At 44.3% G+C, this 16982-nt stretch overlaps 1 protein-coding gene across 1 annotated transcript; it reads right to left on the reverse strand.

Annotated features, from left to right (window-relative positions):
- Positions 1-1734: 1734 nt before the first annotated feature.
- On the reverse strand, positions 1735-16240 carry MDM4 (MDM4 regulator of p53; the record flags this gene model as incomplete). Its single annotated transcript, XM_054294516.1, is given in 15 exon segments — positions 1735-2694; positions 3149-3643; positions 3646-3756; positions 3759-3800; positions 3803-3859; positions 3862-3973; positions 3975-4049; positions 5444-5533; positions 6028-6107; positions 6110-6173; positions 7912-8075; positions 9770-9793; positions 10424-10495; positions 11237-11299; positions 16191-16240. Coding segments are annotated over 14 exon segments (1138 nt in total), but the record flags the coding sequence as incomplete, so codon positions are not given.
- Between the last annotated feature and the right edge of the window lie 742 nt (positions 16241-16982).

Here is a 16982-nt window from a genome sequence, read left to right on the forward strand (position 1 = left end):
ACCCCAAACCTGCGTCCCCCTGGCACCAGGGACACCCCAGAGGTGTCACCTCCCTCGCTGGACAGTCCCCTGCTTTGGAAATACAGAAAAACCCTAAAAACCCCTAAAAGAAAGAAGTTTCTTCCTTTGGGATCTGTGTGGGGTCTGGGGTTTCTTTATTGGGGTTTTTTGGAGCCTTGGGATCATCAAACAAAGCAACCCCAGTGTCACCTCCCTCGCTGGACAGTCCCTGCTTTGGAAATACAAAGAAAAACCTAAAAAGCCCTAAAACAAAAAAGTTTTTTTCCTTTGGGATCCGTGTGGGGTTTGGGGTTATTTTTGGGGTTTTTTGGAGTGTTTGGATCATCAAACCAAGTGTCACCCCCTGCTCTGTCACTGCTGTCACCTGGGGGGAAGCAGGGGAGGGGAGGATTTGGGATGGAAGAATGGGAAATGGTGATGGTGACGCTTCCCTGTGGGGCTGGAGGGATCCTGGATCCCACAAGATCCCAAAACTTCTGTGGATAAAGGGGAAAACCAGGAAAACAAAATAAAGAAAAACAGGAAGAAAAGAGGGGAGGAAGAAGGAACAAAAACTGGGAATGTTGAGATGCACTTGGAGGGGTCCAGGAGGCATCACAGGGATTTGGGGGAAAACTTGGATTTGTGGGTTTGGGAAATCAGGAGAACCAACCCCCAGCCATGGGAAGGTGTCCCTGAGCTCCTTTTCCAGCCGGGAATGCGGATCCTGGAAGGAGGGAGAGCAGCAGGAGCTGGGCGTGGGTGCCCTCTAGTGAGCTCTGCCTTCCCCGGGATCGCTGATCCCAAAAAACAGCTGGAAAAGGGAGAAAAACCCCACTGGGAATTGTCACAGGGACGGGGTGGGGTGCGTGATCCCATGGGAATGTCAGGAAATGGGATTGGGAACGGGCTGGAGAACAAAGGTTCACATCCAGAGGATTTACTGCTGCCATTCCTGAGGGATTTCGCAGACATTGGAAGGGGAAAAGTCTGCCTGGAAAGGGGGAAAAAAATTCCCAAAAAGGGGAAAAATCTGCCTGGAAAGGGGAAAAAAAATTCCTAAAAAGGGGGAAAAGTCTGCCTGGAAAGGGGAAAAAAAATTCCTAAAAAGGGGGAAAAGTCTGCCTGGAAAGGGGGGAAAAAAAAATCCTAAAAAGGGGGAAAAGTCTGCCTGGAAAGGGGAAAAGAATTCCTAAAAAGGGGGAAAAGTCTGCCTGGAAAGGGGGGAAAAAAAATCCTAAAAAGGGGAAAAGTCTGCCTGGAAAGGGGAAAAGAATTCCTAAAAAGGGGGAAAAGTCTGCCTGGAAAGGGGGAAAAATCTGTCTGAAAAGAGGGAAAAATCTCTGCCTGGAAAGAGGAAAAGAAATGTATTTGAAAAGGGGAAACATCTGCCTGAAAAGAGGGAAAAATTTTGCCTGGAAATGGGAAAAAATTGCTTGGAAAGGGGGAAAAGTCTGCCTGGAAAGGGGGAAAAGATCTGCCTGAAAAAGTGCAAATGGGGCTTTAAAGGAATTATTCTATCCCTCAAAACAATGTGTTTAATTTTTAAGCCAGTTTTCAAATCACTCAAAAATGAGGATTGTTTTAGCCTAAAGGATGGGCGAGGGCAGGTGGAACATCCCAAAATATCCCAGAGCTGCTGGAATTGAATCCTGCTGGACAGAGGTGACACAGAATAGATTTAAATACACAAAAAAGAGAAGAAATAGAAATTAAGGAGCCCAAAAAGAAAAATATAACATTATTATTATTATTATTATTACATCTCATTTGTGACCTGAGAGGTGTGGATTATAAACACAGATTTATTTCCCGTCTGGAAGCAAGGAATTCTTCACCCTGCCGACCTTAAATAATAAAAAAATTAGGAATAAAGTTCTTCTTCTGCTCTCCAAAACAAATCCCCTGGCCACCCACCATAAATATTTATTTCTGTTTTTAACTCTCAGTTCCAAAGGAATTGCACAAATCGGGATTTATGGAAAAAAAAAAAACATTCCAAAGGTTTCACTTTTTCCCAAATCTGCTGTTCTTGGTCAGGAGAAAGAATCCCAGTGGGAAATTGGGAAAATTTCCAAGCTGGGGTTTTGATCTCGAGGTGAATTCCATGGAAAAGCGGATCCTGAAGAGGATTCTCGGTGGGATTAAATCTTGGTACTCTTTGGTTTCAGTGGCTGAGCGCTGGAATTGGGGTTTGAGTGCAAAAATCTTCATTTTGGGGTTATTTTAGGTGCACAAGGTCCTGCTGTCCCATAAAGATCCTGATGGCCATCTTGATCCTGCACACCAAACTCTGGAATTGGGGTTTTTGTGCAAAAAAACCTATTTTTGGGGTTATTTTAATCCTAGAAGGTCCTGCTAGGCCATGAAGATCCCGATGGCCATCCTGATCTCCTCCTTTCTGCACAAACCAAAATTGGGATTTGAGTGCAAAAATCCAAATTTTGGGGTTATTTTAAGAAGACCCTGATGACCATCATGATCTCCTTCATGCACATACTGTAATGGAGGTCTGAGTGCAAAAATTCCAGATTTTGGGGTTATTTTATGAAGATCCTGATGACCATCGTGATCTCCTTTCTGCACACACTGAAACTGGGATTTGAGTGCAAAAATTCCAGAGTTTGGGGTTACTCTGGGGGCAGAAATCCTCCCTACCCCATGAAGATCCTGATGACCATCCTGATCTCCTTTCTGCACACACCAAAATTGGGATTTGAGTGCAAAAATCCAAATTCTGGGGTTATTTTATGAAGATCCTGATGACCACCGTGATCTGCTTTCTGCACACACTGAAACTGGGATTTGAGTGCAAAAATTCCAGATTTTGGGGTTATTTTATCAAGATCCTGATGACCATCTTGATCTCCTTCATGCACATACTGTAATGGAGGTTTGAGTGCAAAAATTCCAGATTTTGGGGTTATTTTATGAAGATCCTGATGACCACCATGATCTCCTTTCTGCACACACTGAAATTGGGATTTGAGTGCAAAAATCCAGATTTTGGGGTTATTTTATGAAGATTCTGATGACCATTGTGATCTCCTTTCCGCACATGCTGTAATGGGAGCTTGAGTGCAAAAATTCCAGATTTTGGGGTTATTTTATGAAGATCCTGATGACCATCATGACCTCCTTTCTGCACACACTGAAACTGGGATTTGAGTGCAAAAATTCCAGAGTTTGGGGTTACTTTAAGGGCAGAAATCCTCCCTACCCCATGAAGATCCCGATGACCATCTTGATCTCCTTTCTGCACACATTGAAATTGGGATTTGAGTGCGAAAATCCAGATTTTGGGGTTATTTTAAGAAGATCCTGATGACCATCATGATCTCCTTTTTGCACACACCGAAATTGGGATTTGAGTGCAAAAATTCCAGAGTTTGGGGTTACTTTATGAAGATCCTGATGACCATCATGACCTCCTTTCTGCACACACTGAAACTGGGATTTGAGTGCAAAAATTCCAGATTTTGGGGTTACTTTGGGGGCAGAAATCCTCCCTACCCCATGAAGATCCTGATGACCATCTTGATCTCCTTCCTGCACACGGGACACGGCGATCTCTTCTTCTTCAGCATCCTGGCACACCTGAAGCAGGCCACCAGGTGAGCAGTCCTCCCGTGGACAATATTCCATCCCGAGGCCTGTGCTGGCACAGGAAGCAGGGATTCAGCAGGGTTTTGATGCTCTCCAAAGATTCCACCTCCTCCTCTTTCTTCAGCTTGGCAAAATCCCGATTTTTCCCTCCTGCGCCAAATCCAAGCGCTCGGTGGAGCCGCCCGGATCCACGCGGGTTTGGTTTCTCCCAGGAAAACGTGTTTGGCTTGGCCAGCCGGGGCTGAGATCGTCTCCTGCAGTCTGGGACGTCCATCCTCTCATCCTGCTCCTGGTTTTCCATGGAATTGATGTTGGAAAGGGACAGGGAATGGGGCAGTTTGGGGCAGTCCCTGTACCAGTCCTTGCGCCAGGGCCCAGCAGCGGAAGCAGTACCTTTTCCCCGGGGAGTTGAATTTCCTGCACTTGGAGCATTGCCAGCAATCCTGAGGGATTTAAGGCAAAACAATTCAGCAAAAAAATCAATTTATTTTTGGGTATTCCTTGTTTCAGCCGTGTGGGAAAAGCAGAAAGGAAGTCTTGTTAAAAAATTTTATTTACAACATTTTGTGGCTTGGGATTGATTCATCCCGGATCTGTCCCTCATGAATTCCTCTCCTTCCTCTCTCCAGCCCTCTGGAAGAATCTAAGTTGGGGCAGTTAACTTTTATTTAATTTCAAAAGAATTTTCAAGATTTTGCTCAAAATTCAAGGGGAGAGCACTTGGAGCACTGCCAGCAATCCTGAGGGATTTAAGGCGAAAAAATTCCAGCAAAAATCAATTTATTTTTGGGTATTCCTCATTTTACTGTTGTGGGAAAAGCAGCAAGGAAGTCTCGTTAAAAATTTTTATTTATGAGTGATTTATAAGCTGGAAAATCAACATTTTGTGGCTTGGGATTGATTCATCCCAGATCTGTCCTCATGAATTCCTCTCCTTCCTCTCTCCCAGCCCTCTGGAAGAATCTAAGTTGGGGCCAGTTAATTTTTATTTAATTTCAAAAGAATTTTCAGATTTTGCTCAAAATTCAAGGGGAGAGCACTTGGAGCACTGCCAGCAATCCTGAGGGATTTAAGGCGAAAAAATTCCAGCAAAAAATCAATTTATTTTTGGGTATTCCTCATTTTACTGTTTGGGAAAAGCAGCAAGGAAGTCTTGTTAAAAAATTTTATTTATGAGTGATTTATAAGCTGGAAAATCAACATTTTGTGGCTTGGGAATAATTAATCCCTGATCTGTCCCTCATGAATTCCTCTCCTCCTCTCTCCCAGCCCTCTGGAAGAATCTAAGTTGGGGCAGTTAATTTTATTTAATTGCAAAAGAATTTTCAATATTTTGCTCAAAATTCAGGGGAGAGCTCCTGGAATATGACAGGATTTATTTTCCAGGCTCACTCATCACTTACCAGCTTTGAATCTGCACAATTAATGGATTAATTAATTAATTACCTCACAGAAAAGGGCAGGACAAGTGCACAAGTGCAGAGCCAGGACTCAGCTGTCCAAAGCCAGGGACATGCCCATTTTTTCCAGGCAGGAAAATTCTGCTAAAATCATTAAAATTCTGCTAAAAATCATTACAATTCTGACTTTGTTTGAGTGACTATAAAGTGCTACTTGAGATTTCCAAGTCCTTCTGAGGACAATTCTCCAGATTTCCATCCAGAGGACAACATGGAATTAAAATCTTATTAAACCATGCCTGGGTATCAACATAACTTCACCCCAGCCACTTTTTCTTTTTGGAAACCCACACGAAAATCAGCTTTTCCCACCCCAAAACCAGCAGCAGAGGTGGGATGAGCCCTTCCAGCCCCAGGTGATCCCAAGGAATTCCCACCTCAGAAGCAGCCTCTGTGTCCGTGTCGTCACTCAGGCACTGGGAATCCTCCAGCTCATCCAAGCACACATCCTCAGGCACCTGGAATTCCTAGGAAAGCATGTCAGAGGGTGGGAATGTTGGAATATTCCCTATTTATAATTTGCCTGGTGCTGCAATTCCCAAATAAAGGATTACAGCATCACCTGCTCATTAAATCACTTCTAAAAGTGAATTAAAACTGGTTTTTGCAGTGGTTCTTTTGCATAATGTTGGTAACTTTTGCTGGTTTACCATGATCAGACTTTCCTCTTTGAGTCTTTAGCTGGACTCAATTTTTAAAAGCCTTTTCAAACTTAATTCCACGATTTTTGATTTATAACTCTTGCAGATATTGGTTAGAAACCCACTTAAGTCGCTGCGAGAAGTTTAACTCATTTTCAATTGATTTTATGCCTTGAAAAATTGAATTTAAACCAAACCCAAGCAGGAAAACCATCAAACACATGAGGAACGGTGACAGCTTTTTCTAAACAGGATTTAGCCTCTGGATGGGAACAGATCCAGCTTTTCCAAGGGCAGCATGGGATGAATTAAGAACAAACTGTGCCAGAGGTACTTGGTGTCACCTCTGCGACCTCCTCACAGTCCAACACTTCCACCTTGAGCCCAGCAGTGCCCTGGTCAGGGGACACTCATTGAGGAACCACAGGTCATCAGTGGTGTCTGAAACTATGGCAGTGTCAATGTCCTGAGGAAAAAAACAGGAAAAATCATTTAGGAGCAGCTCCAGATCCAGCACTGTCCTCGTTTTCCCTCCAACAACCTCCAAGCCCCAGGCACCTCACTGCCCTCAGACATTCGTTCTGAAAATTTCTGCCTCACAGGTCCCCTTCTTCTCAGTTTTCACCTCACAAGCCTCCATTTTAAAATTTTCCCCTCACAGATTCCCTTTTTTTCAATTTCCACATCACAGGCTCCCCTTTTCCCAATTCCCACCTCACAGGCTCATCTTTCCCCAGTTTTCCCCTCACAGGCTCCCCTTTTCCCAACCTTTCCCCAATTTCCACCTCACAAGCTCCTTCTTTCTCCCTCACCAACTCAGTTTTTCCCAATTTCCACCTCATAAGTTCCCCTTTCTCCAATTCCACCTCAAAAGTTTCTCTTTTCCAATTTCTTTCTCATAGGCCCTCCTTTTCCCAATTCCCACCTCACAGGTGTCCATTTTTTAAAATTTTCACCTCACAGATTCCCTTTTTTCCACTTTCCACCTCACTAGTCCTTTCTTTTTCCAATTTCCCCCTCACAGGCTTCTCTTTTCCCAATTTCTGCCTCACAGGCTTCCATTTTAAAATTTTCACCTCACAGATTCCCTTTTTTCCAATTCCACCTAACAGACTCCCCTTTTGCAACCTTTGCCCAATTTCCACCTCACAAGTTCCCTCTTTTCCCAATTTCCCCCTCACCAGCTCAGGTTTTCTCAATTTCTACCTCACAGGCTTCCATTTTTTAAAAATTTTTACCTCACAGATTGCATTTTTTTCCAATTTCCACCTCCCAGGCCCTCCTTTTCCCAATTCACACCTCAAAAGCTTCCATTTTTTAAAATTTTCCCCTCACAGATTCCCCTTTTTTTCAATTTCCACCTCACAGGCTCCTCTTTTTCCATTTCCACCTCTCAAGTTCCCCCTTTTCCAATTTCCACCTCACAAGTTCCCTTTTCCCAATCTTTTCCCAATTTCTACCTCACAAGCTTCCATTTTTAAATTTTCACCTCACAGATTCCCTTTTTTCCAATTTCCACCTCCCAGGCCCTCCTTTTCCCAATTCACACCTCACAGGCTTCCATTTTTAAAATTTTCCCCTCAGAGATTCCCCTTTTTTCCAATTTCCACCTCACAAGTTCCCCTTTTCCCAATTTCCACTTCACAGGATTCCATTTTTAAAATTTTCACCTCAGATTCCCTTTACCCAATTTTCACCTCACCATTTCCCCTTTTCTCCAATTTCCACCTCTTCCAGCTCAGCCACCACCCTACAATGTTCCAATTTCCACCTCACAAGTTCCCCTTTTCCCAATCTTTTCCCAACTTCCACCTCACAGGTTTCCATTTTTAAATTTTCACCTCACAGATTCCTTTTCCCAATTTTTACCTCACAAGTTCCCCTTTTCCCAATCTTTTCCCAATTTCCACCTCACCATTTTCCCTTTTTCCAATTTCCACCTTTTCCAGCTCGGCCACCACCAATGTTCAACCCAATAAAAAAAAAAAAAGGGGCAACTCCTGAAATCCAGGCACCTCTGAGGGCCTTGAGAAAAGAGTTTTGTTGATTTAAAAACCCTTAAAATTCACCAACCACCCAAAGAGAAAGGCCCAGAGTGGGAAAAAGGCTGGAAATCGTGGAGTGGGAAAGGAAAAGGGAGAAAAAAACTGAATATTTGATTTCCTTGATAGCCAAAAGAGGAGACAAAGAAGACAATCTTTCACACACCTGGTTAGTCTGATATCCGTGGATCCGTTACTCCTGGATTTGTAATTGCTTCTGAGATTCCCTAAAAACCACCACGGCAGCCCAGCCACATCCCATTCCTCAAAAACCAGGTCCAGCTTGGGCTTTTTGCTTTTGGAGAGGTTTTCTATCAAATCACTGTCTGCAAGAGCCAAGCACAGTCCAAGTCATTGGGTAAGAGACACCAGCACAGAAAAATATTGGGCTGAAATCTGATTTTTTGACTCCTTGCATGAGGAGAGCTCTGGGGTTTGGATGTCCCATCTGGCAAAAATCCCTGTAAAAGTCAGGAACATCCCAGTGTTCCCAGTGCCCTGTGCTGGGACAGGCTGAGTTTAAATTAAAGTTTCACCACAGAAACACAAACATTTCCCCAGCCAACCCTGAGGGGATTTCTGGAGTGACTTAAAATGCAGAAAGGACTGGTTGGAATTCTGTTTGCAGCTCCTGGATTCCCAAGAAGCGGGATCCATCCTCCCCGTGCTCCAGCCTGGGATCCCAAACTGAGAATTCCAGGATCACCTTGGAATTCCCTCCTCCAGGGCCTGGAGTTGCCAAGGCTGAACCATGGTTTGTAAATCCAGGGAATTTTCCAAAGGTTTCCACATCTGGTTTGTAAATCCAGGCGAATTTTCAGCTCTCCCATTTGAGCTGGAAACAAGGAGCTGCCTTTCCAACTGAGGTTCATTGATAAGAGAGAATAAAACGTGGAAAACCAGGAAAATTGCTCCCAAAACTTGTGAAATCTCCATGAGTGACGCAGCAATAAAAGCCCACAGGGGAAATGTCAAAGTGAGACAGATCCACCCCAAAAAAATTTCATTTTTTGTTCAGTTCCCTGCTTGGTTGCAGGGAATGACTGCAGCCAGCCCAGGCTGGGTTCTGTGAGCTCAGGAGCCTCCCTTGGGAAGGGGGATGGATCCAAAGATAAATTCCGGCATTTTAAACACCTTCCAGCAAGGTCTGGAAGATTTTTTCTCATGGCATTACTCAGGGAGAGATGGGATTTTGGGGCTTAACCTGCCACTGCATTCAGAGCATTTATTTATAACCAAAAATTAAGAAAATACTCGTGGTGAACTTCGCAATTTCTCAATTTTTAGCACCAAGATTTTTAATTATTCTATTCCAAACCAGGCGGTTTTGAGTCTCACAACTCTGTCCTCCAGCATTCTGCTGCTCTGTGTCCCACACAGGTGGTTTGTAAGTGCTGTGATAATGCAGAAATTTGTCCCTCACCTTCACAAGTGTCACATTTGGGCTCTGAGGCAGCAGGAGCTGAGGTTTTGCTGTCACTCCACCATCCCAGAGTCTCAATCTTTAGCACCAGATTTTTAATTATTCTGTTTCAAACAGGGGTTTTTTTTGAGTCTCTCCTCCAGCATTTTGCAAACATTGTGATAATGCAGAAATTTGTCCCTCACCTTCACAAGCGTCACATTTGGCCTCTGAGGCAGCAGGAGCTGAGGTTTGCTGTCACCCTCCACCATCCCAGAGTCCCAAACTTAAGCACCAAGATTTTTAATTATTCTGTTTCAAACCAGGGTTTTTTGAGTCTCTCCTCCAGCATTTTGATGCTGTGTGTCCCACGTTTGCAAACATTGTGATAATGCAGAAATTTGTCCCTCACCTTCACAAGTGTCCCATTTGGGCTCTGAGGCAGCAGGAGCTGAGGTTTTGCTGTCACCCTCCATCCCAGAGTCCCAATCTTTAGCACAAAGATTTTTAATGATTCTATTCCAAACCAGAGGTTTTTTGAGTCTCTCCTCCAGCATTTTGATGCTGTGTGTCCCACATGTTTGCAACATTGTGATAATGCAGAAATTTGTCCCTCACCTTCACAGGTGTCACATTTGGGCTCTGGGTAGCAGGAGCTGAGGTTTTGCTGTCACCCTTCATCATCCCAGAGTCCCAATCTTTAGCACCAAGATTTTTAATTATTCTGTTTCAACCAGGGGTTTTTTGAGTCTCTCCTCCAGAATTTTGATGCTGTGTGTGCCACATGTGTTTGCAAACATTGTGATAATGCAGAAATTTGTCCCTCACTTTCACAAGTGTCACATTTAGCCTCTGAGGCTAGCAGGAGCTGAGGTTTGCTGTCACTCCACCATCCCAGAGTCCCAAACTTAAGCACCAAGATTTTTAATTATTCTGTTCAAACCAGGGGTTTTTTTGAGTCTCTCCTCCAGCATTTTGCTGCTCTGTGTCCCACATGTTTGCAAACTTTGTGATAACGCAGAAATTCGTCCCTCACCTTCACAAGCGTCACATTTGGCCACTGAGGTAGCAGGAGCTGAGGTTTTGCTGTCACCCTCCACCATCCCAGAGTCCCAAACTTAAGCACCAAGATTTTTAATTATTCTGTTTCAAACCAGGGGTTTTTTTTGAGTCTCTCCTCCAGCATTTTGCTGCTCTGTGTCCCACATGTTTGCAAACTTTGTGATAACGCAGAAATTTGTCCTCACCTTCACAAGCGTCACATTTGGCCACTGAAGGTAGCAGGAGCTGAGGTTTTGCTGTCACCCTCCAGGATCCCAGAGTCAGATCCTTCCTCCTGCTGAGCTGCAGGAAGGAAAATGCAGGAATGAGCCCAGCAGAGCTTGCAGGGACAAGGGATGCAGCACTTCCATCCCCAGGCACCAGCTGCAGGATGAGACCAAGCAGGTAGGAAGAGGAAATAATTGAGAATAAAAACTACAAAATATTTCTCTTTAAAGCCTCTGGAATCAGCAGGAACAACCAAGGAAAAATCTTCAGCTTGGAAAAAACCCTAAAGCTGGTGTTTTTCATGCAGTAAAAGTTGATTTTGTGACTCTCTGACACCTCCCAGCCTTCATCACACCCCAAACCACACCTGGAAAAAAACTCTGGAGACACCAAGATTTTTCCTCGGTTTTCACCTCTGCCTGAAAAGCTGCTGGAAACAAATCCTAACTAGGCACAGTGAATTCTTTCTTTGGCAATTCCTAGCGGGATAAAAAGAGTGGGGGGAAAAAGCAGGAAACAACAGGGCTGGAGAAGCTGAGGGCTGGAAGTGCTGCACCCCAGAACAACGCGCTCAGAGACTGGCACTCTGTCACGAGGAGAGAACAGAGAAGGGGTGGCTCTGTCCTGCTCTGTGGATTCCAGAACTTTTTACATTTTGGGGATTTTTTTTTTCAGGAAAAAAGGCGAGGAGCAGCACAACACCAACAAAAAAAAAAAAAAAAACCAACCAAAAGTTCTGGCAGTCCACCATGCAGAGGTACAGAGAAGGGGGCGGCTCTGTACAAGAAAAGAACCCACTGGGGCAGTGGGGTTTACCTGCAGCTGGTCTGGGCTGGGCCTTAGCGACGCTCTGCTCCTTTGGGAGAGTCTGTGCAGCATCTGCAGATGGCAGGCAAAACACAAGGAAAAGCCTTCCCTGGAATTCCACTCTCACAGCACACCGGGGCCGGGGCAGGCAAACAACCAGGCAGGCTGGGCACCGCTGGGGGCTGGGCACCGCTGGGGGCACTGCAGGGCAGGCTGGGCACTGCTGGGGGCACTGCAGGGCAGGCTGGGCACCGCTGGGGGCTGGGCACCGCTGGGGGCACTGCAGGGCAGGCTGGGCACCGCTGGGGGCGCTGCAGGGCAGGCTGGGCACTGCTGGGGGCACCGCTGGGGGCTGGGCACCGCTGGGGGCACTGCAGTCAGGCTGGGCACTGCAGTCAGGCTGGGCACTGCTGGGGGCGCTGCAGGGCAGGCTGGGCACTGCTGGGGGCACTGCAGTCAGGCTGGGCACCGCTGGGGGCACTGCAGGGCAGGCTGGGCACTGCTGGGGGCACTGCAGTCAGGCTGGGCACCGCTGGGGGCGCTGCAGGGCAGGCTGGGCACTGCAGTCAGGCTGGGCACTGCTGGGGGCACTGCAGTCAGGCTGGGCACCGCTGGGGGCACCGCTGGGGGCTGGGCACTGCTGGGGGCACTGCAGTCAGGCTGGGCACTGCTGGGGGCACTGCAGTCAGGCTGGGGCACCGCTGGGGGCGCTGCAGGGCAGGCTGGGCACTGCAGTCAGGCTGGGCACCGCTGGGGGCACTGCAGTCAGGCTGGGCACCGCTGGGGGCACTGCAGGGCAGGCTGGGCACCGCTGGGGGCACTGCAGTCAGGCTGGGCACTGCTGGGGGCACTGCAGGGCAGGCTGGGCTGCTCGGGGCGAATGGGGGGATTTGGGGAGAAGGAGCTGGAGGGAAAATTCAGAATATTCTTCTCAAAAGGAAATATTATTCTTCTTGCTATGGCCGAATTCAGAATTCTTCCCTGAAGGGGAAAATGATTCTTCTTCTATGGCTGAGTTCAGAATTCTGTCCCTAAGGGAAAAATAATTATTTTGCTATAGCCAAATTCAGAATATTCCTCCCAAAGGGAAATATTATTCTTCTTGCTATAGCCAAATGCAGAATTCTTCTCTAAGGGAAAAAGTATTCTTCTTGCTATGGCCAAATTCAGAATATTCTTCCCAAAGCAAAACATTATTCCTTTTATAATAGGAATCCTTTTATAATAGGATGTTATAGCCATCCCAAATTCAGAATATTCTTCCCACAGGGAAAGGTTATTCTTATTCCTACAGCCATCCCAAATTCAGAATGTTTTTCCCAAAGGGAAAGATTATTCCTTTTGCTATGGCCAATTTCAGAATGTTCTTCCAAAGGGAAAAATTATTCTTCTTGCTATGGCCGAATTCAGAATTCTTCTCTAAGGAAAAATTATTATGTTTGCTATTGCCAAATTCAGAATATTCCTCCCTAAGGGAAAAATGATTCTATTTGCTACGGCCAAATTCAGAATATTCTTCCCTAAGGGAAAAAATAATTATTTTTGCTATAGCCAAATTCAGAATATTGTTCCCAAAGGGAAGCATTATTCCTTTTGTTATAGCCATCCAAAATTCAGGATATTCTTCCCAAAGGGAAAAATTATTCCTTTCGCTATAGCCGAATTCAGAATATTCTTCCTAAAGGGCAAATATTAATCCTTTTGCTATAGCCAAATTCAGAATATTCTTCCCACAGGGAAGTTATTCTTATTCCTACAGCCATCCAAATTGAGAATATTCATCCCAAAGGGAAATAGCATTCCTTTTGCTAGAGCTAAATCAGAATATTCCTTCCCAAAAGGAAAAATTATTTTTTGCTATGGCCATCCCAAATTCAGAATATTCTTCCCAAAGGAAAAAAAACTATTTTTTTGCTATAGCCAAATTCAGAATATTCTCCCAAAGGGAAATATCATTCCTTTTGCAATAGCCAAATTCAGAATATTCTTCACTTAGGGAAAAATAATTTTTTGCTATAGCTAATTCAGACTATTCTGTTTTTCATCCTTCCAGCTGCTGGGGTTTAATCCCTGATGGAAAACAAGAGCCAGGATCTGCAGGGAGGTGGGAACAGGGAGAAATCCTTTCCAAAATCTGATTTTCAGGGAGTGGAAATGCTCCAGGGGCTGGAAAATTCCAGAAAAATCAGCCTGAAGTGAGGAATCCTAAATGCAGCCTGGGGGAGTCAGACCTGGGAAAGTGGCCAAGGAAGGAAGGAAGGAAGGAAGGAAGGAAACATGGGTGGGAAATTAAGGAAAAAAGGTGGGGAAAAAAAAAGGAAAATGGGAGGGAAAGGAAGGAAAAGAGCCAGGAAAAGGCAGGAAAATGGGAGAAAATGAAGGAAAAGAGGTGGAAATGAAGGAGAAATGGGAGGGAAGAGGGGGGGAAAGAAGGAAAAGACCCAGGAAAGGAAGGAAAATGTCGGGAAAAGAAGGAAAATTGGTGGGAAAGGAAGGAAAAGAACCAGGAGAGAGGCAGGAAAATTGAGAGAAAAGGAAGGAAAAGAGGTGGAAAAAAAAAGGAAAATGGGAGGGAAAGGAAGGAAAATAGGGGGAAAAGAAGGAAAATGGCTGGGAAGGAAAAGATCCAGGAAAGGAAGGAAAATGGGGGGGGGGGGAAAGAAGGAAAAGAGGTGGCAAAAAAAGGAAAAGAGGTGGGAAAAAAAAGGAAAATGGGATGGAAAGGAAGGAAAATGTGGGGGAAAGAAGGAAAATGGGTGGAAAAAGAAGGAAAATGGAAGGAAAAGAGGGGGAAAAGAAGGAAAAGACCCAGGAAAGGAAGGAAAATGTCGGGAAAAGAAGGAAAATTGGTGGGAAAGGAAGGAAAAGAACCAGGAGAGGCAGGAAAATTGAGAGAAAAGGAAGGAAAAGAGGTGGAAAAAGAAGGAAGGAAAAGATCCAGAAAAGGAAGGAAAATGGAGGGGGGGGGAAAGAAGGAAATGGGTGGCAAAAAAAGGAAAAGAGGTGGGGAAAAAAGGAAAATGGGAGGGAAAGGAAGGAAAAGAGCTGGGAAATGAAGGAAAATGGGGGAGGAAAGAAGGAAAATGGGGAGAAAAGGAAGGAAAAGAGGTAGGAAAAGAAGGGGAAAGAGACGGGAAAGGAAGGAAAATGTAGGGGAAAAGAAGGAAAAGAGGTGGGAAAAGAAGGAAAATGGGGGAGGGAGGGAGGGAGGGAGGAAGGGAGGAAGGAAGGAAGGAAGGAAGGAAGGAAGGAAGGAAGGAAGGAAGGAAGGAAGGAAGGAAGGAAGGAAGGAAGAAGGAAGGAAGGGAGGGAGGGAGGGAGGGAGGGAGGGAGGGAAGGAAGGAGTGGCGGAAGTGGCGGAAGTGGCGGAAAGTGGCGGAAGGAAGGAAGGAAGGAAGGAAGGAAGGAAGGAAAAGATCCAGGAAAGGAAGGAAAACGGGAGGGAAAGAAGGAGAAGAGCCCGAGGCCCCTCCTGTGCCCTCCCTTGCCCAGCCTGCTCTGGGTGCCGCTCACTCCCAGGGCAGGGAAGGAGCGAGGGCGGCTCTGCACACACAGCTGGGACGGGAGCAGCACTCACACATCTCCTACAGCCTAAAACCCAAATGGAGCTCAAAATTCTGCTGGAAAATAAATCGAAATTAAAAAAGAATCGTCTGTAAAAAATCCAAGGCAGCAACGGCCACGGTTTTGATTTGAATTTAATTTTCATTTAGTTTAATTTTAAGTTTTCCACACGTGCCTGAGCGCTCCTAAAGGTTTAAATCCCGTTTAAAAAAACGGGGAATGTGGCAAAAAATTCCATTTAAAAAATGGGAAAGGTGGCAAAAAAATCCACAATTATGGATCAAATCCAATTGTGATTTAGCTGTTTGAAAAATGGATTACGTGGCACAAAATCCACAGCCGTGGATTAAATCCAATTTACCTGTTTTAAAAAAAATGGGAAATGTGGCCAGCAAATCCCACAACTACGGATTAAATCCATTTTATGTGTTTGAAAAATGGGAAATGTGGCACAAAGTTCACAGCTGTGGGTTAAATCCATTTTTACCTGTTTAAAAAACGGGAAATGTGGCAAAAATTCCACAATTATGGATCAAATCCAATTGTGATTTACCTGTTTAAAAAATGGATTATGTGGCAGAAATTCCACAGCCGTGGATTAAATCCAATTTACCTGTTTAAAAAAATGGGAAATGTGGCACAAAAATTCCCCAGCTCAGGCAGTGGAGTTGATTTTTTTGGGAATAAATTCCCATTTGGATTTGAGTTTAATTGAATTCCCTCATGAGCTGGGGAAGTTCAAGGTTAAAACCCTGCAGAATTTTGATCAAAATATAAAAAAAATGAGATGAGAGCAAAAAAAATTGCAGCTCTGAAGGTGAAAAAAAAAAATCAAAATATCGATTTTAGTCAAGGAGGGGATTTCAGGATTCAAGAATCTTTTTTTTCGGTTTAAAAAATGGGAAAATGTGGCACAAAATTCCACAGTTGTAGATTAAAACCATTTTTTCTGTTTCAAAATTGGGAAATGTGGCACAGCTCAGGCAGTGGAGTTGATTTTTTGCAATAAATTCCCCATTTGGATTTGAGTTTAATTGAATTCCCCTCATGAGCTGGGCAAGGTTCAATTGCAGAATTTTTGGCAATGATCAAAATATAAAGAAAAAAAATGAGATGAGAGCAAAAAAAATTGCAGCTCTGAAGGTGAAAAAAAAATCAAAATATCGATTTCAGTCAAGGAGGGGATTTCGGGATTGAAATTTGGGGTTTTGGGCAGCACTCAAACAGCTCCTGGCACACAGAGAAGACACAAACTCAACGAGATTTCCTTGGCAAAGGTTTTTCAGAGCAGTTTATTCCTCCTGGATTTGGGATTTTCTTGGAATTTTTGTGATTTTTTTTTTTTTTTTTGGTACTTACCAGGTGAGAGCAACATTTGTGGAATGGGGAGCAACCTTACCTGGGAGGGCAGCAGGGCTCAGGTTCCTCTTCAGCATCTCGTACACGGGGCTGGGGAGCAAAAAATCCCTTCAGTGGTCACAGAAAACCCCAAAAAAACCCCCAGAAATATTTGTGATTTTATGGATTTCATTATTAATTCATAGGGAGTTGGTTTTCCTATAAAGCCCAGGAAATTAGGGAGGTTTTACTTCGAGAAATGGCTCAAAATCAGTGGGGTTTTTACTAGAGAGAGGACCCAAAAAAGTGTTTGGTTTTTCCTAGAAAAATCCCAAAAAATCACAGGGAATTCTACCCTGAGAGCCCCAAAATCGCACAGGGAATTTTTCCCTAAAGACCCCAAAAAAACAGAGATTTTTTTTCCCAGAAAGTTCCCAAAATGCCACAAGGAATTGTTCTCTAGAGATCCCAAAATCACAGAGGGTTTTCTTCTAGAGAGCTCAAAAAAATGTGGGGTTTTTACCAGAGAGACCCCAAAAAATGGGGTTTTTTCCCTAGAAAAATCCAAAAATCACAAGGAATTCTACCCTAGGAGACCCCAAAAACCAAAGGGAATTTTTCCCTAGAGACCCAAAAAACAGAAAATTTTTTTCCTAGAAAGATTTCCAAATAAAAATGGGAGGTTTTCCCAGCTTTTCCAGGTAAAAAGTCCAATTTTTTTTCAGATGTTGTGGATAAAAGCAGAAAATTTTTTTGCTTTTCCGGCTAAAACTTTTTCATCTTTTCTGGATAAAAAATGGGATTTTTTTTTTTTTTAACTTTTCCAGATAAAAAGAGGAATTTTTTTTTAATT

This window comes from Melozone crissalis, unplaced genomic scaffold (genome assembly GCF_028551555.1).
Source record: "Melozone crissalis strain CALT ecotype California unplaced genomic scaffold, PUWL_Pcris_2 ptg000253l_1, whole genome shotgun sequence".
Classification (NCBI taxonomy): domain Eukaryota; kingdom Metazoa; phylum Chordata; class Aves; order Passeriformes; family Passerellidae; genus Melozone; species Melozone crissalis.